This window comes from Passer montanus, unplaced genomic scaffold (genome assembly GCF_014805655.1).
Source record: "Passer montanus isolate IOZ18808 unplaced genomic scaffold, ASM1480565v1 scaffold51, whole genome shotgun sequence".
Lineage (NCBI taxonomy): Eukaryota > Metazoa > Chordata > Aves > Passeriformes > Passeridae > Passer > Passer montanus.
The window spans coordinates 4,462,727-4,487,400 of record NW_024370041.1 but is presented as its reverse complement, the minus strand read 5'-3'; the positions used below and the strand labels follow the sequence as shown (position 1 = coordinate 4,487,400).

The window sequence follows — 24,674 nt, the reverse complement described above, 5'->3', positions numbered from 1 at the left end:
CCCTCCCAGTTTCTAGCTCAGCAGCACTGCCAAAGGGCCACAGTCCTGTGAAATGGCTGCATGCAGCACACCGAGCATCCCCATTCTTCCTGGAGTCATGGGAACAGGACAGCTTTGCTGCACCTTGCCTGCCCTGGAGCACAACAGTCATTTCCCACTCCAACAGGTGTCTGCTAAGCCTAGGACACCAACAGTGCAGTGGAGTGGTGGATAACCATGGAAGAGCCTAAGAATACAAGGATAAAATTATCTGAGCCCAGAGGAGGGACCGTAAGGGCCTTGGAGGCCTGGAGCACCTCTGCTATGAGGACAGGCTGAGAGAATTGGGGTTTTTAAGGGCCTTGGAGGCCTGGAGCATCTCTGCTGTGAGGACAGGCTGAGAGAATTGGGGTTGTTTAGTCTGGAGAAGGGAAGGCTCCAGGGAGACTTTACAGCACCTTCTGCTATCTCAAGGGGCTATAAAAGAACTGGAGAGAGGGACACAAGAACACGTGGTGATAGGACAAGGGGGGGATGGCTTTGAACTGAAAAGGAACAGGATTAGATTAGTTATTGGGGAAAAAAATCTTAATAGTGAGGATGTGGGACACTGGAAGTGCTTGCCCAAAGAACCTGTGGCTTCACCATCCCTGGAAGTGCTCAAGGTCAGATTGGATCAGTCTTGAAGCAGCCTGGTCTAGTAGAGGTGTCCCTATCCATGGCAGGGGGGTTGAAAGGAGATGATATTTAGCAGTACCTTTCAAGCCAAACCACTCTGCTCTCCTCTGCTTGTAGTTAATACCATCCTGACCTTAAGGAGTCACCTGGTGCCCTACCATTTTCAGGCTGATGGATGTGACAATCAGCTGTCAGCTCCACACGTTCCTCTCCTTTGCACTGTCCCCACTGCAGGTGGGACCTCACCTGGGCATTTTCACCCCACAGCACTTAGTCACATCCCAGCTGACAAAAGCTGAGGCAGTGGTAGGTCACAGGTGACACTGTGAAGAAGGCTGGGGTTTGAGAGTCTTCCTGATCGGTGTTTCTTATTCAGCAGGCAGCTCTGCTTGTAAACAGAGCACTTGGATATCTAACACCCAGGTGACTGGCAGGCAGTTAATGCAGAGCCCTGTGGTGGTCCTTGGCTTTGTAAAGCCTGAGAAGCTCAGAAATCCAAGTCTGCCCTCAGCAGATGAAACCTCTAATGGCACATCCTTTGCTTGCTCAGCTGGGATGGATCAGGAGAGCCTTGGACAAGTCCTGTCCTTTCCAGGCTGGGCAAGGCCAGGGGGCTGCCACAAACTGCTGGAGTGTTTGCACAGGATGCTGCGTTCTTGGGAGAGCATCATTGTTCCTGTCTCTGCCCTGTAAACTCTGAGGGTGGAGGGCACTGTCTGGTTTGTCTGGGGACACAAGGTCTGCCAACTGTGGAAGAGCAACAGAACTGACAAGATCAGGGCCCTGTGCCAGCCTAGGACATTGCTTTTGATAAACCATGACACTGCTTTTTATTCTCGGTGAACCAACTAGCAAAAGCATTTAATTTCAATGGAGACAGGCCCAGGCAGCTCAGGAGTTTATGAATTTGTCTGTATGTATTTTTCTGCCCTGAAGTGACATTAGATTTTCCCCATCAGAAATGTATTTCCAGCTTGCCCAGCTGCTAAAATGGTTGAGAGGAAAGCAGCCTGTCTCATCTCTCACCTGGGCTCTGGTAGCTCACCCAGAAAGGGAGCTCTGAGGGCACAGGAATGGCTTTAATGCACAATTTCCCTTTCTCTTCCATGTTAGGCTGAAACTGACAGTGAAAGTGCTGCCACATCCACTTCTGAACTGGTTTTCCAGTGTGTTCATGGGTGTTGTAGCTGCTCAGCAATGTGTGACTTGGTTCTGGGACTGAGGGTGTCCCCACTAACCAGGGGGTACAGCTTGTGGGATGGGATGGAGGGGTCTGGTCTGCTGCCAGCTTCCCTGGCAGGATAAATCTCACTGGGGAATTGCTGGCAGTGTTTTACAGTGCACAGAGCTGCTCCATCCTCAAATACCGCTCCTGCAGAAGTTGTCTCTCACTGCAGAGCCTCAGCCCACTGAGAGTGGATGGCCCTGCACAGCTCTGGGTGGAACTGGTTCTCTACACAGACTGACATCAAACATCCTGTGCAAAGGCTTGTGCAGCCTGCAAAGCCAAGCAGAGCCGTGTCACTCTGAGAGCTCTCCTGCCTGCAGGGAAGGGGCAGCACCCAACCCAGCCCTGCCTTGTCCAGAGCCACTGGGCAGCGTCGCTGAGGGGCTGCCAGGGCTCAGTCCTTGAGCCTGGTGTCTTGCTTGTGGCAGTCATCAGTTCAGGTTAAGGTTCTGTCTGACAGTGTTGGAGCAGCTGGTCACAGTCTGACCTGCACCCACCTATAGCATAAACAGGCACCCCTGGAGCAGGGAACAATTGGCATCTGACTTCATTGATTCAGAATGCTGAACAACTGCTTTATTAAAACTATACTATATTACATTAGTTTACTATATTATAACTATACTAAAGAGATACTATAGTATACTATACAAAAGATACTAAAGAAAATCCCGCGACTGTCTAAGACTTCGAGCCAATTGGCCAAGAAACAAAACAATCCTCAGCAGAATCCAAATGACTTCAGGTAAACAATTGACAATCTTCCTAGCACATTCCACACGTGCAAAAACAACAGGAGCAGCAAGTAGGATAAGAATTGTTTTCTCTTCTTCTCTCTGTGCTTCTCCAGGAAAAACCCTGAGAGAGAATGTCATCTCTCTCTGTTCAGGGAACGCAAATGCCACACCCACCCAAAGTGGGTGGAGGAGGCTGCCCTGTCTCTGTGCTCCTACCATGAAGCAGGATGGTTAGGCAGACTGTCACAGGAGAACAAGAAAGTGTCCCTGCCCCCAAACTGACCCCACCTGGGCCACTGTGAGGAAAGCCAGAGGGTTTGTGTCAGAGCAGGCTACTTTTGGCTCATCATGTTGGGCCCTGTTGAGGATCCTGGAGCACAAGGGACATGAGCAGCGCATGGCAGTGCCTGCTGTCACTGAATGTGCAGCTGTGGGGCTGTGTGTGGAGCATCCACAATCCTGCATGAGTAGCCCTCTGTCCCCTCAATTTGGGGAAAGAGGTGACATGTGACATGTCAGCATTCAGCTGAATGCTAAAGGAAATCCTCTCACAGCAGGGGCTTGGCAATGCTGACTGCTGAACAGTAGGGGCAGAGGGAAAGGGGGATATTTCAAAGCAGGGCTGCAAGGTGAGGAACTCATGGGGACATCTGTGTCCTCAGGTGGCCCAGCAGGCAGTACAGACACTGGAACACACAGAAAATGGGGAGGGGCCCCATTAAATTTAATGCTCTCACCTCAAAATCATCGTCATCATCAGGATCTACGAGCTTGATCCTGATAACAACTTGATGCATCAAGCTGGACACCGTGGGGCAATGGGGGAGGGAAGGGGAGTGAAATGCTGGTTGGGAAAGCTCTGTGCTCCCCAGAGGCTGTGTTCTTCTTACAGCATGGTTGGCCCCAGTTAAAATGGGAAGTCTGCTGGGGTTGTTTTTCTTGTTTCTCTAGGAAATCCCGTGGGTCTAAAATATGAAATCCTCTCACTTGACGAGGTCACGGGGGGCTGGCCCGCAGCCAGGCTGGGTTGCCATGCTGCTCTGCCCGTTCCTTCCCATCAGTTCCCCCAGAACACTCCTCACACGGATTTCTGCAGCTCTGGGAGGGCAGATCTGCTCCTCTGGGTGCCTGCTGGGTGCTCTGCTCTGAGGAAGCTGTATGGTCTCAGACCTGTTGCAGTCTCCGAATATAAAGCGAATATAAACCCCCCTTTGTTGGGGAGAGGTTGACTTGACTGAGCCACATGATGAGTCAGGTGACAAAACTGGGCACCAAAGCGGAGGAGAATGAGCAGCTGGGTGAGGGCATTAGCTGCTGATCTTGCCTCTTGACAGGCTGCGTTACTCCTCAGGGAAAAATGAGTGCCTGGCTGTGTCCTCTGCTGTGGAGCTTAACCGTGGTGTGCTTAATAGGTAAGGACACAGAGATTCTCTTCACTGGTTGAAAAGAGGGGGGTGAAGCCATAGTGGGACTGTGAGAGCCCTGGGCCTCACCGTGGGGTGAGGCTGTGGGAAGGAGGGAAGTGTTGAAACACAGGCAGTGTTTCAGGGGTGCATGCGGTAAATACAAAAATTTTCTTTTACATGAAGAAAAGAAAAAAAAAAAAAGAAACAGAGCTATATTACTCTGCATAGTGAGGATTTGCAGAGGCTTTATCTTAAACCCCAAGGAGCAGGATGCCTGTTGATAGGCTGGGAAAGATCAGCTCTCTATCCTTCCCTGACTTGCTCAAGGCTCCTGTTTGTACCAGGGCGTCACATGCAAAATAACACATCCTTCAAGTTCCCCTGGAGATACTTCAGGTGATTCACAGTGCTCCTTAAAAAAAACAAAAAAACAAAAAAACAAAAAAAGGCTCTAGAAAGCAAAATTGCTGTTCCATGACATAAGCAGTGTAAGTGCAGAGGAGAAAATGCTTTGTCTGATGAAGCTGAGGTTGTTTGAGTACTGATTTTTCACAGCTGTGACTGACTAGAACTGGTAAAATACATAAACACTTAAGTAGTGCTCAAAAAAATTTTTTTTCAGGCTTCTGACTTCTATTTTTTTTCCTCCAGAAGTTGTTTAAATTATTAAGAAGTACTGGCTATCAAAGGTTATTGATGGCTACTGAAGTGTTGTGAACAACTTTACTACTTTTGGTAACATGTTGTGGAAAGCTACTTTCCATTTTTAAAATTTCCTCTTAAGGGCACCACCATTTGACATTAAATCCGAGAAACCAATGAAACATATTCAACTAAAAAACCCCAACAACAGCAAAATTCATCCAGCCCAAGTTGCTGAAACCTCTGCAGTGTCTCTGGCTGGCAGAGTTGAGCTGTTGGGGTCAGGAGGGAGCTGTGGGAGGTCAGACTTTGATCTCAGAGGTCCTTCTGAAAGGTTTTTTCTGGGAATTTGACATTGCCCTTACCTTACTGCAAGTGTTTATGTTAGGATTAGTTTAATGGATCTCAGGACTGACTCAGTTTGTTGCCAGAGGTGAGGAAAAAGCAAGCAGACTGGCTTCAACCCCTGAGGCAGGGGAGTCAGATGAGGGGAATTGTGCATCTTGGTTCTGGGTGGAGGCTTGGCCACAGCAGCAGTGTCTTGTGTGGGCTCTGTGGAGCTGCTCTCCCTGCCTTGGATCAATGCTGGCACCTCTGGCCTTTGAATTAGAGCCAGGGGCAAACCAGTGTGTTACAAAATGATCACTGTTAGATTTGGTGTCTCTGTTTTAGGGCCACAGCAAGAAAATGAGATATAGTTCAGTTGGTACTGAACATTATTGGCACAGTGCTAATAATGCCAAGGTTGTGGGTTTGATCCACCTTGGGCCATTCTTTTTAAGAGCTGGAGTCCATGATCCTCTGGGTCCCTTCCAACTCAGACTGTTCTGTAAATTCTTTAAAACCTGAGCAGTGGCCCAGATGGCTGGGTGCTCATCTGCTGTACTGTGTAGTTACACCAAGATGGATTTTGGCACAAAGCACAAAGCAGGCAGTCAACAACAGGAGGGAGCACTCCCAGCAAACTGTCTCCATGTGACCACAACCTTATAAAGACTCTTTTATCCACTGTCCTGATCCTGGTGCAGAACTTTAACTGGAGCTGCCATCAGCTTGGGCTGCGTGTTGATGTTTGTACCATGGTAGTGCTGAGCTCTGGTGCCCACAGTGCCTGGCCTGGCATGGTGGGTACAAAATTAAGAGAGAAATTAAAGGCTGGGGCTGAATCAGGGCTGGGGGAAAGGCTGCAGGGATGTGGGTCTGACACCTGACAGCTTGTGCTGTCACCCATCTTGTCACCCTGCCCGTGTCCTTCCTCACCTACATCCCACTGTCAGGTGTCAGCTGCACTCTTTGACCTCCTGGAAAACCATAAACCAGTTTCTTAGGCATCCTTGTGTTTTCTGTGCCACTGGGCATGGATTGGCAAGGGGGCTTAGCAGGTGTGTGCTGCTTGAGAGAGCATTTACACCCCACAGTATCAGCTCCAGTTGCTACTGGTGCTGTATAAGGTTGGGTGTTTTCAGAAGTTGCAGTAAATATTGAGGAAATCCCTGCCCTGAGTTCCTGAACCCAGCTGGTGGCACAGCTGCTGGGGCAGGAGCTGCCTGTTTTGGTTTTGCTTTTCTTCCTTTGCTTAGTACCACACTGCTAAATTAACAATAACCTGCAGCTTTCCATGCTCAGTTTCATGGGTGTCTCCTCTGTTAGAAACTGAAGGACATCACCCATGCTGTGCCAAGGGATATCTTCCATCAGCAGTTGATGTTCCAGTCCATCATGTATCACAGCAAAACAACCTGAGCTGCAGCAATGCCTCCTTTCTCTACAGATTTCAGCAATCCTCACTCTGATGAGGGATTTCAGAATTAAAGCAAGTCTTGGCCCACAGGTTCCCTTCATGGTTACTGGAAGTACCACCAGAGCAGTTTAAAAGAGCCTTGAGCCCATGTCTTTTCTTGGCTGATGTGTTTAAGGGAGATGGGATAAAGCAGTCAGCTATTTGACAAGCATCTTAAATCAGATTGTCATGAGATCTCAGAGTAAACAGTCTCAAGGAGCTAACAAAACTGGCTGTTTCAGGCAATTCTCACACCCGTAAGTCAGACCTCCCAGACACTGGCATTTACTTATTTGTGGCCTCATGAACCCACTAATTTATTTCCTTGGTAAGTCTCTCGTGCCAGACATGCCCAGATGCTGCCTCAGATCCTTGCTCTGTAGTGGAACACAGCAGAGGGGAGTTTCTGGACATCAAACAAGGACACATGGTTTAAGCAGTTGATAAAGACCTAAATGAGAAGCCAATATTAAAGAGATAACAATAATTCAACTACTAATTATGTTTTTTCTTCTCTTAGGTATTGCTTTAGGCCAGACAGCCAGCACTGAGGTCTCCATCACATCAACCCCAGCACCTCCCAGTGCAACCAGCACTGAGGTTCCCATTGCATCCACCCCAGCACCTCCCAGTGCATCAACCCCAGCACCTCCCAGTGCAACCAGCACTGAGGTCCCAGTTGCATCCACCCCAACACCTCCCAGTGCAACCCCTGCTACCGTCTCTGCTCCTCCAGCTGCTCCTGCAACACTCTCAGCTGCACTGACACCAACCACTGCAAGCCCTGCTGCACCCACAGCAGCTCCATCTGCTGATCCAAGCACAACAACCCCTGCCCAGACTCTGCCCTCCAGCACGGGGACAGTCCCCACCTCTAGCAGCAGGGCCACCTCTCCAGCATCTTCAGCACTGACAGGCACACCCAGCAGTGCCCCAGCGTCCCCTCCAGGGGTGACCACATCCCCTGGGCTGCCGTCGTCAGCTCTGCCCCCCAGCACCCCCCAGCCCTCCAACTGCAGCAGAGTGAATGTGACAGCCTGTGTCCCCTGCCCCCCAGGGACTGTCCCCACACAAGGTAAGGTTGCTGCTGTGTTAGAGGAAATGGGATTTGTCAGGGCAGGTGAAGCCAGCACTTGTTCTTGTGTTGGAAGCTTGGACAGGCAGCAGGAGAGGGACTTAATTCATTTCACCCTCCTGAAATCAGAGGCTTGGTCTTCCCTGGCCTTGTGCTGTGTTTTGGTCTTTCTGAGGCTTCCCCAGTGGGGTGACAAAGTAGTCGGATTGTGGCACAAAGTGTAACATGAGTGCAGTTTGATTTATTGGCAGAACATCATTTTGGGCTCCAGGGCCAAATACGAGGTCTATTTCCAGCTGTCTTGAATGTTTGAAATAGAATCTCTGCTATAGACACAGCCTTTTTCCATGGCCTTGAGAAGATCCTTGATCAACCTCTGTTGTGGTCAGCAGTACATAATATAACCTTTCCCAGAAGTTATTTGTTGTAACATGGTTAGGTTCTGATTTCAAACACCACCACCCATCCCACAAAAAAAAAAAACAAAACCAAAAAAACCAAACCAAAAACAGCAACAACAACAACAAACCTAAAAAAACTAAAACAAAAACAAAACCAAAAAACCTCAAAAAAGAAAATAATTCTTCAAAATACAAGCCACATACTTTTTGCTTATTCCCTGCAGGGCACTTTTTAAAAGCAGCTCTGATGCTTTAGAGTGAATCTGCAGAGGACAGGGGTTATCTCCCACCTCCGTTTTATGCAGGATCTTCTTTGACAGGGCCTTTTCCTTTTGCCTGTGTTGGTGGTGCAGCTGCAGTAAAACCAGCCAATTCCTCTGTGTGTCTGGGACTGATTTTGTGGAGAAGAGAGGGGTAGAACTTGCCTGCTGGGAATGCCATGGTACCCATCCTCAAAGAAGAGCTGTTGCTGCTTAAGGCAGATCCTTGACTCTGGGGCTTTACTCATCAGTTCTGCTTTCTACAAGCTTGAATTATCAGTAATCTAAATAAGTATATTGGTTTCTTTTTTTGTGTGTCTTTTTTTGTGTGTTGGAGGGAAGACAAGAAAAATTTTCCTGGCCCCTCAAATTAAAGAAGGAAAAAGCAGTCAGCTTCATTACTGGAGATCCACACTGATAGCCTTGACTTCTTAGATCATCTTGTGGCTGTTCTGCAGCTTGCTAACAGTGGACAGCAGCATCATTAGCATGAATATTGCAGTTTCTACCCTCTATGAGAGCCTTGCCAGAGGAACTGCATCCCAAAGCTTCTGCCTTTGTGGCAGTGACCTGTCCTGGCAGACACAGGGGTTTCAGTCCAGTCTTGCAATCCTGATCCTGACTTTCTGTCCCGATTTAGGCACCTTGAGCTGCTCGTGCTGCGCGGGGGGCGCGTGCATCGGCCCCGGTGCCTGCAGCCCCTGCCCTGCAGGCCACTACCAGCCCCAAGGTGGGCAACCATCCTGCCTGCCCTGCCCACAGGGCTCCTACACCAGGTGAGTGACTGAGCCCCTAGCATGGGGGCTGGGTGATAAACCACAAAACACTTCCCAGATAGAAAAATCTCTTCCTTTGGGCTGTAGAAAAAGTGCTGCCAGGGCTGTTTCTCAGAGGCTAAATTCTCCTCATCAGGAAAGCTGGTGTGGATCTGCTTATGCTGAGGGCTGCCCCTCTGTGGGCTTCCCTTTTTTACCCTCATGCCTTTTGTCTGCATGGAGGGAACATGTTTTATGGTGGGGAGACACTTGGCAGTGAGATGTGGGTTCATCTCCACAGCTTTTCTCTAGGATATGTCTGACAAACAGGCTCCATCTCCCTGCTTTGCCCAATTACTTTCTCAATCCCTGTTTTCTTGTCCCTGAGGCGTCTCATTACATTTGAGTTGCTGGCATTTAAAGCAATACCCTCAACTGACAGAGTGTGGAAAAGCTGACAAGACAACCCAGCCAGGAGCCCAGTCTTGCAATTCCAGCAGGCTGCCCAATCCAGGGATGCTGTACGAGTGTCCTCTGGCTGTGGGGACATGTGCATGTGCCACTCTCTCCATTCCTATCAGATTTTCTCTTGCTGTATCCATGTCTGCAAGCAGTGAGCTGTGTCCTTTGTGGGGTGACAAGGACAGGAAGGGTGGCAAGAGCCTCCCAGGACTGTGTCCATTGCAGAGCAGCTCCATGTGGATCAGTCCTGGGCTGTAGGAAGGGTGACCTGACTGTGCAGTTTGTTTGCAGCAGCCCCTGAGTCTGAGGTGCCAGGAGGATCTTCCTCTGTGCTCCCCTCCATGCTCTGCCCTTGCAGTTTGTGCTGTGAGGACCTGCCTTAAAAATGTTCCCCCAAATTGCTTTAAAAATCAGCCAGGAGATGTCTCGAGGGCACACAGAGCTTCTGCTCTGGGCATGTGGGAGAGGGCCAGGGCCAGAGAGGGTCAGGCAGTAGTGGTGGGCTGGTGCGTGCAAGAGCAGGGACCAAAAGTGGGGGATCTGGAGGGGACTTGGGGTGCAGTGTGTGCATGGCCATCTCCTGGTGGCTGCCTGGGCCTCAGGGCTTCCACAGGACCATTGAACATTTCTGTGGTGTTTGGAGAATTTGGCCTTCAGCTTTGAGAGGCTCTGGCTGACCCAGGCCCTGTGTTGGTTTGTTTTCAGCAAAGCATTTACTATGTTTTTGGGGGTTGGTTTTGGGGGTTTTGGACTGTGTTTTTTGGTTTTTTTTGGTTTGTTGTTTGGGGTTTTTTTTGTTTGGTTGTTTTTTTCCTGCAAATCTCATGCAGCCCTGCAATTTCTGAAGGAATTAAAGAGCATGTCCTTGTTTTCCTCCAAAGCATCTCTGAGTCCATTATCAAATTCCTTTGATAAGGAATTGAGGGGGATTTGGCTCTGTTAGTGATGAATGTAAAATCTTCCTCTTTCCTGCCTTTGCCTCATTTCCTCCCCCTCCTCCTGGAGGTCTGACATATTGCCTCCCTTTTTCCACAGTCCCTTGCTCTTTAAGGTCAGGGCTCTCACAGGTCACTGCCTGTGGTTTAGGTCCTTTTTTTAGCTCCTTTTGAAATCCCTGGTGGATGCTGAACAGCAAACACCTTCCCTATTCCATTTGCAAGAGTGGATTTAAGAGTCTTGACTTAAGCAAAAGTTTTTAAGTCTGACCACTGCCTGTGGTTTAGGTCCTTTTTTTAGCTCCTTTTGAAATCCCTGGTGGATGCTGAACAGCAAACACCTTCCCTATTCCATTTGCAAGAGTGGATTTAAGAGTCTTAAGCAAAAGTTTTTAAGTCTGACAGCATATTCTTAAAGACCTTCAATTCAGGTGGTCCCTTTCCATATTGCCCACAGCCACAGGGCATTTCTAATGTTAATAATACAGAAAACTTTAGTTTTTAGTAGACCTTTAAAATTTAGGTGAGTTCAAACCAATGTTTTTCTGCCTGAACTCCTTTTTCATAATTTCTCTATTTCTAGAGCAGTCAGTGTCATGTTCTTCTCTCTCTTCTCCAAGTGGATGGAGGCTTGGGTGACCTAAAATTGTGTCCCACTCTGCTTTCTTCCCTCCCAGCTTCCCAAGGAGCACTGTGTGTCTTCCCTGCCCACCAGGACATTTTGCTAATGAGTCTGGGGCTGCAGCCTGCAGAGCCTGTGAGCGAGGTAGGCTTTGGTCTGTGTTCAACCCAAATGCATTTTCATCACATGATGCTTTTTCCCAGGGGCAGATACAATTACCAGGTAACTTAAAAGCACTGAAGGGTAAACAGGCTAAAAATAGCCCAGCAGATCTCTTCCCTATTCTGTTGTTATTAAAATGAAAAGAGCAGATCTCAGCCATGCTTGTTTTTGCAACAAGTTAATGCTAACTCTGCAATGAAAGTCAGGAAAAAACTTCTATGAAATTCCATTTTAGCACAAGGGGGGAGGGTTGTCAGGAAACAAAATACTTTCTTTTTCTGATAGCAAAACTGAGTCTAAACCATCTTTGTTTTCAAAATCTGAATATTAAGTGTAATACTCTCCTTATTTTCCACACATTAAAACTGGGGTTTTAAAAAGGAGCTGCTTTGCACCTGGCTAATGCCACTCCAGCCTGGTACAATGTGTTTGTAGATGGGCTAACAGCATGTGCAGAACAGAACAGCACTTGCTTATGCAAAGCCCTAATTAACACATGCAATGCAGCAGCTCCTCTGCACCCCAAAGGGGGTCTTGCTTGAACATGCACAACTGTTCCTTTGGAAATCCACCCACCGAGCTGCTGGGCTGTACCTGAACCTTGAGTTTGGGAGGAGCAAAATCTGACTGGTGACAATAATGGGGTCTGCCCCTCCCTTTACTCAGTGGATTTAAACACTGTGTTAGACAACAGGGGGGTCTGTGGGGTTGGCCCCTAAATCCTGCAAGTGTAAATGTAAAAAGTTCATTTTTCCTTGCAGGGAGAGGGGAGGTGTTTGGTTTCATCCTGCTGTGCCACAGCTTCTGCTGCCTGGTGCAAATCCAGGTGTGAGGCAGATCTTAACCCACACCATATCCAGCTCCTCTCTGAACCTTAACTCTGTCCCATGTGGGCAGTGACCACGTTGTGCATCATCAGACACCTCCAAACCCACATGAATTCCCAAGTGCTGCTCTCTCAGTTTTCCTGTTGTGTGGTGGGACTCACAAGTTGGGTCCTGCTGGCCCCTGGGCACTTTGGGGCACTTCACTCCTTTTTGTGCTTTGGGAAGGGTCTGTACGTGTCCTCCTGCCCATCCTGGTGCAGGGAGGGCACCTTGGCTGGTGGGTCTTGTGTCCTTCCTTCTGCAGGGAAGAAGATGCATCCCAGACTTCCTGGGGTGGAGGCAGGCCTGGAAGGACTGGGGCGACCAGAGAGGTTCCCCCTGGCCAGAGACCTGCTCCATCCAGCTGAATAACTTGGGAGTTGGCACTGGAATCACCTGTTCCAGCTTCATTCCAGTTCAGCCTGTGGTGCTGGGGAGGGTGACAGGTTTCTCTGTCTCCTTGGCGTGGTTTTGAGTGATGTAAGATTCACCAGGGGAATCTGCCAGAGCCCTCCATGCATCCCTCAACATGGCACAGGGCAGCAGGGAATTTCCATTCCTCTTTCAGAGCTTTTGACAAATATATAACCGCAAAAGCCCTGAAATGCCACCTGAAGCCTGTTGTGGGGAGTTGTTTGGTTGCTTGTAAAATGGACATGAGCACATTCACAACAATGTGGGGCAGAGGTGTGGAGACAGGATCCTGAAGCCTTATTCTTCTCTTTTTCAGGCTATTTTAGCTCCAAGCAAAATGCAGCTTTTTGTCTGCCTTGCCAGCCAGGATCATTTTGCAAGTAAGGAGCCTCCCGGGGTGCAGGAGCTCAGATGGAAAGGGAGGGGAGGTTTCCCTTTAGCCACTGAGCTGGAACCACCAGTGTAGTGCTCAAAGACAAGTCACCTGCCACTTCAGGCGTAGGATGGGGCTTCGAGCAACCTGGTCAAGTGTCCCTGACCATGGCATGGGGGTTGGGGTGAGATGATCTTTAAGGTCCCTTCCAACCAGACCATTCTGTGGTTCTGTGTGAGAAACTGCACTAGAGACAGACAGTCAGACAGACAGAGAAACAGCAGAGGTTCCTGGAGACTCCAGGTTGTAAGAGCTGGCTTTGGTGGGCTGGGCTGGTCTTGGAAGTGCTCATCCTACAGCGTGTCCTGCCTCCTCTCCCCTGCCAGCACCACCAGCTGCTCGGTCTGTCTGTCCTGCCCCGGGGGACAGGAGGCTCCTCGGGAGGCGTCAGAGGGGTGCGAGTCCTGCCCGCCAGGTGAGAGGGGAGGCTGTGCCCGAGGGGAGGCTGTGCCTGAGGAGAGGCTGTGCCCGAGGGCAGGCTGTGCCCGAGGGGAGGCTGTGCCCGAGGGGAGGCTGTGCCCATGGGGGAGGCTGTGCCTGAGGGCAGGCTGTGCCTGAGGGGAAGCTGTGCTCGGCTGTGAGGCTGTGCCCGAGGGGAGGCTGTGCCTGAGGGGAGGCTGTGCTGAGGAGAGGCTGTGCCAGGCTGGAAGGCTGTGCCCGAGGGGAGGCTGTGCCCAAGGGGAGGTTGTGCCCGAGGGGAGGCTGTGCCTGAGGGGAGGCTGTGCCTGAGGGGTGGCTGTGCCCGAGGGGAGGCTGTGCCCATGGGGGAGGCTGTGCCCATGGGGGAGGCTGTGCCCGAGGGGAGGCTGTGCCCATGGGGGAGGCTGTGCCCGAGGGGAGGCTGTGCCCGAGGGGAGGCTGTGCCTGAGGGCGCTGTGCCCGAGGGCAGGCTGTGCCCGAGGGGAGGCTGTGCCCGAGGGGAGGCTGTGCCCATGGGGGAGGCTGTGCCTGAGGGCAGGCTGTGCCCGAGGGGAGGCTGTGCCTGAGGGCAGGCTGTGCCCGAGGGGAGGCTGTGCTGAGGGCAGGCTGTGCCCGAGGGGAGGCTATGCCCGAGGGGAGGCTGTGCTGAGGAGTCCCGAGGGGAGGCTGGAAGGCTGTGCCCGAGGGGAGGTTGTGCCCGAGGGGAGGCTGTGCCCGAGGGGAGGCTGTGCCCATGGGGAGGCTGTGCCTGAGGGGAGGCTGTGCCTGGCTGGGAGCACAGCTCCAGCTCTAGCGGCTCATTCCAGACCCATCCCAGCTGACCCTGCAGGTGCCCTGCAGGCAGAGCTGAGCCCTGGCAGTGAGGGATGGTGCCGGTGGTTTGACCGGTGCTGGTGGAGGCTGTGCCTGTGCCCGTGCCAGGCTGGTTAATGCCTTGGATGTGTGCTGGTCCCTGGCATGCCCGGGAGCCCAAATCCACAGCTGGGTAACAAAACAGTTCCCGCAAAAAGCATCTTTGCCGGTGGTGGTGACTTTGCTGAGGAAAGCCCGGCCGTGCTGTCAGAGATGGATTTTCTGCGGGGGCAGCCTGGGGCAGAGGGACGCGGGGAGGGGACGTGAGGGACACGGGGAGGGGATGTGAGGGACAGGGGAGGGGATGTGAGGGACACGGGGAGGGGACGTGAGGGACAGGGGAGGGGACGTGAGGGACACGGCCGTGCTCCCTCCTGTGCTGGCTGAAACACCGCCAGGCTGCCGGCAGGGCTGGGCAGGGCACTCCTGCCATGGCAGGGGCCAGCCTCCGGTCCGGACACAGCCCCAGGGTGTCTCACAGCCAAGCTGCATCTTAAACACGCAGGAAAGTGTTTTACCACTGTGAGATTTGGAACTGCTGTGACCTGTCTCTCCTACAAAGCTTGGGAAACTGAGCTGTGCTTTGAAGTCTGCTCAGCAAGTTTCAAAGAGCTGGAAAAGGTGTTTGAATCCAGAATTGGAGAGGATGAAACACTGCTGACCTCCAGCTCCCATCTTCCCTACATTAAAGCCAGAACTCACTGCTAAACCCCTCTCCTCTACTCCTACTCACACTACTCTGTTTGCCAAGGTCTGACCCCAAATATTCTTTAGTCTCTCTGTCCCTGTTTGTTCTGTTCTGACCACCTGTTTGCCACCCAACCAGGACCAAAGTCCAGCTCAGCTTTTGTTATGCACATGAGCACTTAATGCTCTTTCTCCCCGTGGCTTTGAAAGCTGATTCATCCATATGCAATTGCAAAGGTCCTGGGGTTTAGTTTCAAATCTTAATATTGTGCTTATTTGCTGTTTAGGTACATTCAAAGGTCCCAGTGACAACAGATGCAAGGCCTGCAGGACAGGAGAATACCAATTACAGCGGGGCAAGGAGAGCTGTGACCTGTGCCCAGAAAACCACTACTGCCCTGTGAGTGCCCAGCAGCTGGGGACAGCCTGTGCCAGCCAGAGCTGTCCCACGACAAGCTAAATACATTTCAATTAACACTTTATATTTTCTTGTAACCTGAGCTTCTTTTCTCTTAAACATAGACAGGGCTCTGATGGAAGGAGATGATTAAAATTAAGACTCCAGGAGTGTGGCTTTGTGCCTGGAGCTGCCTGCTCTGGCTGGGCCATGAGGGGATGGTGTGTGCATTAATGAGGGGGTTTGGGGTACAGACTTGCTGTGCAACAACACCTGCTCTTCCCCACACTCTAATACTGCGGGCAGACGAGCCCCAGCAGCTGGGGACAGCCTGTGCCAGCCAGAGCTGTCCCACGACAAGCTAAATACACTTCAATTAACACTTTATATTTTCTTGTAACCTGAGCTTCTTTTCTCTTAAACATAGACAGGGCTCTGATGGAAGGAGATGATTAAAATTAAGACTCCAGGAGTGTGGCTTTGTGCCTGGAGCTGCCTGCTCTGGCTGGGCCATGAGGGGATGGTGTGTGCATTAATGAAGGGGTTTGGGGTACAGACTTGCTATGCAACAACACTTGCTCTTCCCCACACTCTAACACTGCAGGGCAGATGAGGCTGAATTTAATGATAGCATGCTCATTCCTTTAATTATTTTTCCTCCTAATGCTAAAATGTCACCTCCCTTTGCCCTGGTTACCTTCTGCAGTTTGCTGGTGCTGAGTTACTTGTTCTCTTGGGCAGAGCCCAGATGTGAACCCAGTGAAGTGCCCTCCCGATGCCTTCTGCCCCCGGGGCAGCGTGGAGCCCACCTACTGCATGGAGCTCTTCCTGTACAAGGCAGGGGACTCCTGCCGGCTGACCCCTGCCACGGTCATTGTCCTGGCCACCTTCTCAGCAGGTCAGTCTGGGTCCTCTCTGTGCTCTCATGTTAAACCCAGCATTCTCTGGGTGGTGTGTTCTGTGTTTCTGGAAAGCTGGATTTCTAATGAAAGTCCTTCTGGCTGCTTTCAGTGCCAGTCCTGTCCCTTGCTCTGAAGGAAGGTGGCACAGTGCTGAATGCTTGCTGTTTGTCCCTGGGAAGCAGGGGTCTGTATGGACCCTCAAAAAGGGATTCCTTGGCTGCACCAAAGTAGGAAAAAGTACAATTTCCTTTTGGTATGAGACTTGGTTTCCTGAAAGCATTCCTGCCTTAAGTCATGCCACAGAATGGGGAGCTGCTGGCTCATACAGTGCCGGTTGCATTGATGCCAAATGTTCCCTGTATCCAAGAGTCAGGACCTGCTGAGTGTGGGGAGCATCCCTCCAGATGGCACCTGCTGTGAATTAGCTCACTAGGGCAAGCTAATGAGTGGATGAACTTTTCAACTGGGAAGCTGCACCATGAAGAATCATTCCAAAACAATGAATATGCATTTTTAGTCTTAGGAAAGGGAAAAATAGAGTTCTCTCGATTTTAATCAAAGTTGGGAGGAGGTTTAATCAGAGTTATGATGAAAATGAGCAACTATTAGTGCTGTGGATTGCAAGAAGGGCAGATGAGGAAGCTGGGAGGAGGAATCTGTCTTCTGTGCCCAGAGAGATGAAGAGAAATTCCTAAGTACCACTTACAGTACCAGAGATGAAAATCTTGTGTCAAAAGAGCCAAGTCATAGAGATGATTAAGCCATCAGCGGATAAAGAATATCCAACAAGCCTCATATTCACAGCTTCTGTGTTTCAAGTGTATTTTATGTGCTTCCTGAAGACCCATTCTCCACTTGGCTGTGTTGTTAAAAGGAGAGAGAGGAGAGATTCAATGCATGTGTTACAAGACACACAGCAAAGCTGCTTCTCCAACAAGAAAGCAGTGTTCTCATCACACTTGGCAGCTGAGGAGGGGACAGGGACAGCAGGGTCTGCAGGAGCTCCAGCAGCACCCTCTGAGTGCTGGAGTGCCTGGGGGGAGCAGATGAGGGCTGTTCTCGCAAGCTGTGGCTTGGAGCCATGAGAAAGGTCTTCCACTGACCCCTATCCCCTCATGCCAGGCTGTTGTCCAAAAATCTGCCAAAGCAGATGCCATCTGAAGCGAGTATTAATTTGAAAAAGTAGATTAAACTGAAGTACATGAAAAGACTGCTCAGAGAGGGACAATGGCCCATTAACCAGCATTTGTGATAAACAAGTCCCAGGGTCAGGGAACGGCATTCCTGCCTCTCCCAGAGCTTGCTGCAGAGAGGGGGAAAGGAAACAGCCCACGCAGGAACCCTCGAGTTTTTCACGGCTTGTCTCACAAATCAAGTGTTTACCATGAGGCTGTCTGCTCACACAACTGAAATTTGGGTGTATTTGTCTGGCCATATTGCATCACAGAGACAGATTTGTGCTCTGCTGTTCAGATCCATTTTCTCTGATGATGCTTCTGCCAGAAAAAAATGAACAGAATGTCACACTACTTGAGATTTGCCAATTACTTCCATGTCTATGCCCAATCCAAAAGTAATTTTTCCTGACAGCCCTGATCTCAGTCTAGACTCAGAGTTAATCTAGCTTAGTTACTTCTTGTGCTTCAGTGTGAGTGCTGCACACAGCAAACTAATTTCTCAACAAGATCCTTTTGGTGGGGTCTGCAGTGAATAAGATGCCAAGTGGAAAACAGTTCCAGAGAGTAAATGGGAGTGGGAAAGCAAGTTACTGAATTATTTTGTCAAAACTTGTCGTTATTCCTTGCAGAGTTAAGCTGAACTGCTGACGCTGTTATTATTGTTAGTGGAACCTTTTTTCCCCCCTCTTTTTGGAGAGGGACAGAACACGTAGGAGGAAAAAAACCCTTATTTTACCAGAAGAGAATACCTGGCTGAGAAGCTTTGGAGCAAACATCACCTGACACTTTACCTTCCCATCAGTGAATAACTACCATTCTTTTCTTCCCAGGTGGGATCCTTGTTGTCTTTCTAATAATCCTGAGAAGGCGGCAGGAGCACGGCAAGAACTCCCTGAAGTGGCTGCTGCTGCCCCGGGGCTCAGGACCCGCCTCCTACGGGGGCACAGAACACACAGAGCCTGTCTATGCTGGCTGGTAGCCCTGGCCATGGCCTGCAGCCTCTCCTTCCCCTGGGGCAACGCAGATGTGGCTCTGGGCAAGGTGTTTAACCATCAGCAACCTACTTCTGTATAGCTAAAAATCAGCGCTGGGGAATAAAAGTCAGTTTTTGAGTTGTGGCTCCTTGTGTAAACCAGCCCAGCTGCCTGCTCTGCTGCCCTGGGCTGATGGGAAAAGTCTTCCAATTCCTGGCTTCCTTCACAAGTAAATACTTTTCTCCTTTCTTCAGGGGGAAAAAACCCTCCAAACACCAACCAGCAACCTATCTATTTCTCCATTTTAATAATCAGCTTAACAGAGTGAGGAGTGACTGCTCCAGTTATTGAGATCCCTTTGATACAACACTAATTTCCACCCAAGCACAAACTAACATGAGTATACCTCCTTTTAATAATATGCAATTTTTTGTTTTTCATTCTCAAAATTTTAGCATAAGCACAAGTCAAAGATCCTAAAGCTCTGTCCTTCTTTTCAGCTGTGGGCAAATGTGCAACTAAAGTAATGGTTGATTTCTGGAAAAATGTTCCTTTTATTTCCTGCTGCCAGGTGGTGCTTCAGAGTGGAGCTCCAAAGGAGCAGCATGGTGCAAGCACAGAAGATGCCTTGTCCCTTTCTGCATGCTGAGAAGAGGGGCTGTAGGGGACCCACTGCCCAAATGCCTGGGCAAAGTTCTGTCCCTGATCCTGGACACTGGTTTGTACCTGTTTGCTGTGGCACTCCAAGCCCTGTTCTGTGCACCCAGCCCAGTTTAACCATCTGGTTAAACTAATGGGATTTGTATTTTTCCAGAGATGATTCCTGTGTGTGGCTGGTTGACTCTTAACTTGTTGTTTGCTCTGTATCCCCTATTATATTTTTTCTCTGGGAAATGCTTAGCCAGCATCCCAGGCAGTCAGAAATGTCCAGAAAAAAATTTCAACATTACCTGTACTAGAGTCACTGTTTTTTTCTCTGGGAAATGCTTAGCCAGCATCCCAGGCAGTCAGAAATGCCCAGAAAAAGTTCAACATTACCTGTACTGGAGCCAGTGTCAACTGCTCCATGAAACCAGTACCTTTGGCCTCTTAACCTTCCCACCTTGTTTTCCTTTTCCTTCTACAGTGACATTCCCACACAGGTGCTGTGTAAACCCAGCCCAGCCAGCTGTGACCCTGTGTGTCACTGCTGTGCTTCACCAGCTCTCAATGGCCAGTAAAAACAATATCTCTGTCAAAAGATCCACGATTTTCAATGGCTCTGCACAGAGGTGGTAGCAGGTGTTACTTCTCACTTAACCTTCCAGCAGCAGAGATGGCTGAAGGAACCCAGCTGTGGGGGGTTAAGTGGTTACTGCCCTCAGCTGCTCATTCCCCTCTCCCCAGGGAAGGTGTTAAAAGTGTTTAAAAAAGTTTATAAAATCTATCAGTTCTCTGATCTGTCTCAGCTCTATCAGGTGAGTAACTGTGTGCAAGAGTGGTACACCAGCCATTGTGGGCAGACAGGGTGCCAGAGCAGCTGAGGCTGCCTCATCCCTGGCAGTGTTCAAGGCCAGGCTGGATGGGGCTTGGAGCAGCCTGGCCTGGGGAAGGTGTCCCTGCCCATGGCAGGGGGGGAGAGAGTCTTTAAGGTCTCTCCCACCCCAAACCATTCTGTGATTCTATTCTGGATCAGCAGCAAGAGGGATGGTTCCTACAGCCCTGACCACTGCCCTGCACGGGCAGAGCTCCATGCAGCCTCTCCCACTGCTGGTTTAGGAGACATGGAGCTTCTCTCTGGCCCAAGGCTGTGCTTTTCCTCAGAGCAGCAGAGGGACACAATCCTGATGCACAGCACCAGGTGACCTCAGCAGTACTATCAGCCACCAGCATCAAAGCAGATCTCTGAAATGCTTTTTTAAAAATTGTAGCTGCTATCACACGTGGGAGACTCCACAGTGAAGCCAAACCAGACCCAAAAAAACTGTGAAAAAGCCAAACTCAGACCTGACCAAGCAGGACCAGCATTTGTGACAGCAAAAGGACCCCGAGGGAGCAGTGCTGGCTGGGCTGGGGAGCCCCAGCTCAGTGTCACAAAAACCTGTAAAATCATGAGCAACAGAGAGCAGCACTGGAAAAACTGGACTGCAAGAAATGTCAGCAGTTCTGTGATAAGCAAGAGTGTGAAAACAAGCCACAGCACAATCATTATCACCTCTGTGGAAGCACAAAACCAGTATTTCCAGGGCATCTCTTAGGAAGGCCTGGAGTGTAAGTTTTCCCTGTGAGAGAACAAAGCCCTGTTCCCTCACTGCCAAACCATGCTTGCTCAGTATGTATCAATTCCACTTTTTTCTTAGAAGAAAAAAAAGGTACCAAAGTAAGTATATAGAGCTGTTTTACAAAAGAGACTTAGCAACTTCTTAAATAACTAGGAATAAAATTCAACATTTAATAAGACATTGAAGTTTCTCAAGCAGTCAGACATGGAATAACGAGACTCAACAATGTGGAAAAATCCCATTAATACGTCTTTCAAGATATTTTGCTTTTCCAAGTAATTCAAATAAAAATCCTCCTAAAACCTGACCATGAACACAAAGCTATTGAACAAAACAGACATTTACTCTGATTATTTTTCCTAGGCTGTATGAAATTACATCTAACATACTCAACTGAAAATTGTTTCCATGCTTGCTCATGTGATAAAAGAACAACAAATTCTGAAATTGGCTGTCAAGTATCAGCTTTTTGCTAGAAAAGGAAAGACATTTTGCTACTTTGATGGGCAAGACACAAAGAACATCATTTAAGGCCACATAATATGCCACAGTTAATGTTGTTTAGATTAATTTATAACAGAAAATCCTTCAAGTTGCTGAATGCTAAAAAGTATTGAGTTGCATCATGAGAAAGCTCAAGTCTTAAGGATTGTTTTACCTTGTATTTGAACAGTGGGAGAAAGAAAACAATGTCATAACTTTTCTTCTGTCTTCTTTTTTAAACAAAGCTTCAGCCTGTTTCCCCAGGCTGCAGAGCAAGGTACAGAAGTCTTCATTACAATGCACCTAAACCCCACCTGTCCTGGTACAGAAACCAAAATTCTCCCATATCACCACCTGAGTGCCTGAGCTGAGCTCGCAGTGTCCCGTGGCCAGTGAGTACCAAGGGAGAGAGAATCTGATCCACACTCATCCTCAGGATCAGCCTCCAGCCGTGCCCAGCAGGAGGAAGGAATTCCCAGGAACTCCCAAGTGACTCCTGGGCTGCAGCCTCAGCGATGCAGAGCTCCAAGGGCCCAGAGCAGCACAGAGCAGGGAGAGGTAGAAGGAAGCAGGAGGTCAAACAGCCCCTGGCTCAGATCTGTTTGTGGGAACAGAGTCTCTCTGTCCCCACAGACAGACACAAGGGGTGGCTGTCCTGCATGCTGCTCTGCTGGATGTGCTTGTGGGCCCCCAGGGGTGCAGCAGAGCCTGCCAGCACAGACTGTGCCTTCTGGAATGGGGGATCTGCCTCTTAGGACCTGGGGCATCACTGTTCCAGAGTGACAGAGCTGTTACACATGAAGAGGAAAAAGCAACAAAACAACTTAAAAAATTAACGAATTATGAAAGCAATGGAATGTAAAGGAAAAAATTTATAATAACTTATTTAAAGGTATTATCACAAAGCCTTCCTTACATGGTATAGTATTCAAAGACTGGTCCCAATGACATCAAATTCCTTCATTTTGTTTAAAAGCAATGAGGAAAATATTTCTGCTTTACTACCTGACCTCATTTTCCTTCCCTTGAAACCCAATATTAAAGAAACAACCATAATATCAATTTTTTGGTTTTGATTTTATGCACAGGACTGTTCTTCAGCCCCTGGCGGAGGAAAAGATTCCCTAAAAATCAATTAAAGAATCTTGAATTTTAACTCGAGTGCAAGGCTTGGCATAGCATTTTAAAAAATGCAAACATGTAACAATTCCCCTGATTTTGAACTCTGCTATTTCTTCAAAATTATTTGAAAACAAAAAATTAACCTTCCAACAGTGTTTATAAAAACTGATTCAAAAAACAAAGCATTTTGGTCACAAAACAGAAACCAAAGTGTTCAGTATAGGGCAATGCAACATTTATAACTTCTTTCAATTAATATCTTCTAATAAAACCAAACTTTTTACATGTTGGGAATAAATGGGGGTTTTGGCAATTCCATGGACTAAATCAAATCCTGAAGAAATACACCTTGGGGGAAAAAACCATACACTTCCATGATACAGCAAGGCTTCATTTTCAAAAGGGCTACACAGAGTTCCTGCACTATGAGGGGCAAACTAAGCTAGAACATACACAAATGGCTCAGTGACATGGAGGTGCTCATGGAGGGAGGGTCACAATGGCAAAAACCAAAACGTGCTTGGAACGCTGCCTGAGCACACACCAACGATGTGCACTGGGAGGAAAACTGGCAGAGATGTTTTTCTTTACTGTTTTTTCCTAGTTCTAGTATTATTTCTGTCAATATTAAGTGTTGTATGGTCACCTCACTGTGAGTTAGTCAGGACCCAGTGCTAATGGGGGCCAGGAATTCAAAACAGCTCTGCTGACACAGCACAGTGGTGACAGGATAGTCAAGAGCAGAGCTCCTAAAAATGTAACCAAAATAAATCAGTCTGTCAAGTAGCCAGTTTTATACAAACTTTATGCAAAGGAACAGAGTAAGGCTAAATTTCACATCAAAATTCTTACATGCTGCTTCAAAAATCTATTTCACTTTTAGTTGTTTTGAATTTACTTTTTGCACTTCCATCAAGTTTCACCTCCTGTTTCATTCATGGGGGTGGTTTTGCTCCTTGCATTATCACAAAGTTGGAATGCTTGGACTCCAAGCATTCCAAAGAAAAGTTTGCTTTTTCCTTTTACCTGCCATTGAGGAAAAAAAAAAAACCCAAGTAATTTTTTCCAAGTATTAGCTTTTGAAAGATTTCTTTTTCTTAAGACACAAAAATCCTAATGTATTTGGACTAGATTGCAAGACAATATCCCTTTAAGTCCGGACCTGTACAGCTCTGCAAGATCAAATAACTTCATATTTTGCTGGGATGAAATACAGGAAAAAACAGTATAGAAAAAAATCTCTTACAAAGTCAGATTTCTCCTCTCTGGTACAGGGTGTGCCTTTCCCACCACGCACCACATTTCTTGGTGGAAGGATATTTATGATCATGATTGCTTAAGAATAATTTTTGAAGAGCACAAACCAATTGCTGTGCTGTAGTGAGGGACACACCTGGGTCATGGCTGGCATTCACGCACTTGCTCAAAAACACACAAGGCAAGCAAATCTCATTGGGACCACAGACCAAGCCATTTCTTACTCAAAAGGACTTGAGAACTAACAACTTCTTTCAAGGATATACTATTTTAAACATCTGTTGGTTGACAAATACTATCTCAAAAAACTATGTTTACGCCTACCTGGTTTGATTTTAACCTACCTCCAACCTGCAAGTATTTTGGAGGGAACATTTTACATTCGTAACAATTCAAGTGTAACTGTAATGCTGAGTAATAAGTTTGGTTTGTCCTGAAGTTTGCTGAACTATGCAGTTCGTTATCAGTGCAGAAGCAGCAGAAGACTGCTGTGGTTGGCTCAGTGGATTTATAAAAAACAAAACAAAAAAAATCCCCCCCCATTGTAACCTTTACAGAATATACGTAAAATTGTGTCCTTCCCTGGTCATATTCACAACTTATCTACAAGATAGTGTTAGCAGTAGAAACTGCAGTCCATGACTATTTGCATTCAGCTCTCATCCATCTGTTCCTCTTTCTCCTGGGCTTGAACTTGTTCAGTTTTTTGCGGGGTTTCTCAGTCTTCTGAGTTTCAACAGAATCCACCCCGAGAACATGTTCAGAGCAGCATAACTGTCCATTCAACGTGGAATTTAGCACTGTCCTGTCTTGGTGCTCCTTGCAGAAAGAGTTTGGGCAGAAGTGGCAGAAAGAAACAGAAGGTTTGCCACAAACATCACAGTGGTGCCAAGGACACTCCCACTTCCCTGCAATCAAAACCAAAGAGCCCATTAGGGGGGAGTAAGACACGGCATCATCTCCTCAAGGAGTTCTGTGTTGTAGCAGCTGAACAAAGCACAGCTTTCCTGACAAAGCAAATGACAGCAACTACCGGGGCTGATCTCAACACCCAGAATGCCACATCATACTTCTAGAGCTCAGGTGGCAGCTGCAAGGAGCAGACTTGACACACTCTCATTCAAATACAGCATTCAGCTCCAGCTAGAAGAAATGACTCAGGCTTCACTCAATAGCATTTTACAGAACTTGCAGGCTGGCAGAGCATCCAAACATCCGGTCAGCTGCTGCCCCCTCTTCCTGCAGTCCCCTGTCTGTAGCCAGTCTTGCTCAGGAATGACTGGTGTGCTTCACTTAGAGCTGCTCT

General features: G+C 48.5%; 2 protein-coding genes across 9 annotated transcripts in view; one reads left to right on the top strand and one right to left on the bottom strand.

Annotated features, from left to right (window-relative positions):
- The first annotated feature begins 3,695 nt into the window (after positions 1-3,695).
- On the top strand, positions 3,696-19,078 carry LOC120509367 (vegetative cell wall protein gp1-like). Of its 2 annotated transcripts, XM_039723902.1 has the most exons (9): positions 3,696-4,034; positions 6,971-7,525; positions 8,827-8,962; positions 11,016-11,104; positions 12,719-12,782; positions 13,162-13,250; positions 15,082-15,194; positions 15,933-16,089; positions 18,102-19,078. In XM_039723902.1, the coding sequence occupies exons 1-9, from the start codon at positions 3,980-3,982 to the stop codon at positions 18,248-18,250; spliced, it is 1,407 nt and encodes a 468-aa protein (XP_039579836.1). In that variant the 5' UTR covers positions 3,696-3,979; the 3' UTR covers positions 18,251-19,078. The 2 variants fall into 2 exon arrangements, with proteins under 2 accessions (XP_039579836.1, XP_039579837.1); XM_039723903.1 differs by lacking the exon at positions 18,102-19,078 and having other exon boundaries at positions 15,898-16,069.
- A 1,569-nt stretch (positions 19,079-20,647) lies between these two features.
- NSD2 (nuclear receptor binding SET domain protein 2) overlaps positions 20,648-24,674 on the bottom strand; it is a 99,736-nt gene continuing 95,709 nt past the window's right edge. For all 7 annotated transcript variants that reach the window (XM_039723926.1, XM_039723925.1, XM_039723928.1 and 4 more), the window contains one exon: positions 20,648-24,276. In XM_039723926.1, coding sequence (XP_039579860.1) covers positions 24,011-24,276 — 266 coding nt within the window. In that variant the 3' untranslated portion in view covers positions 20,648-24,010. The remainder of the gene's footprint in view (positions 24,277-24,674) is intronic.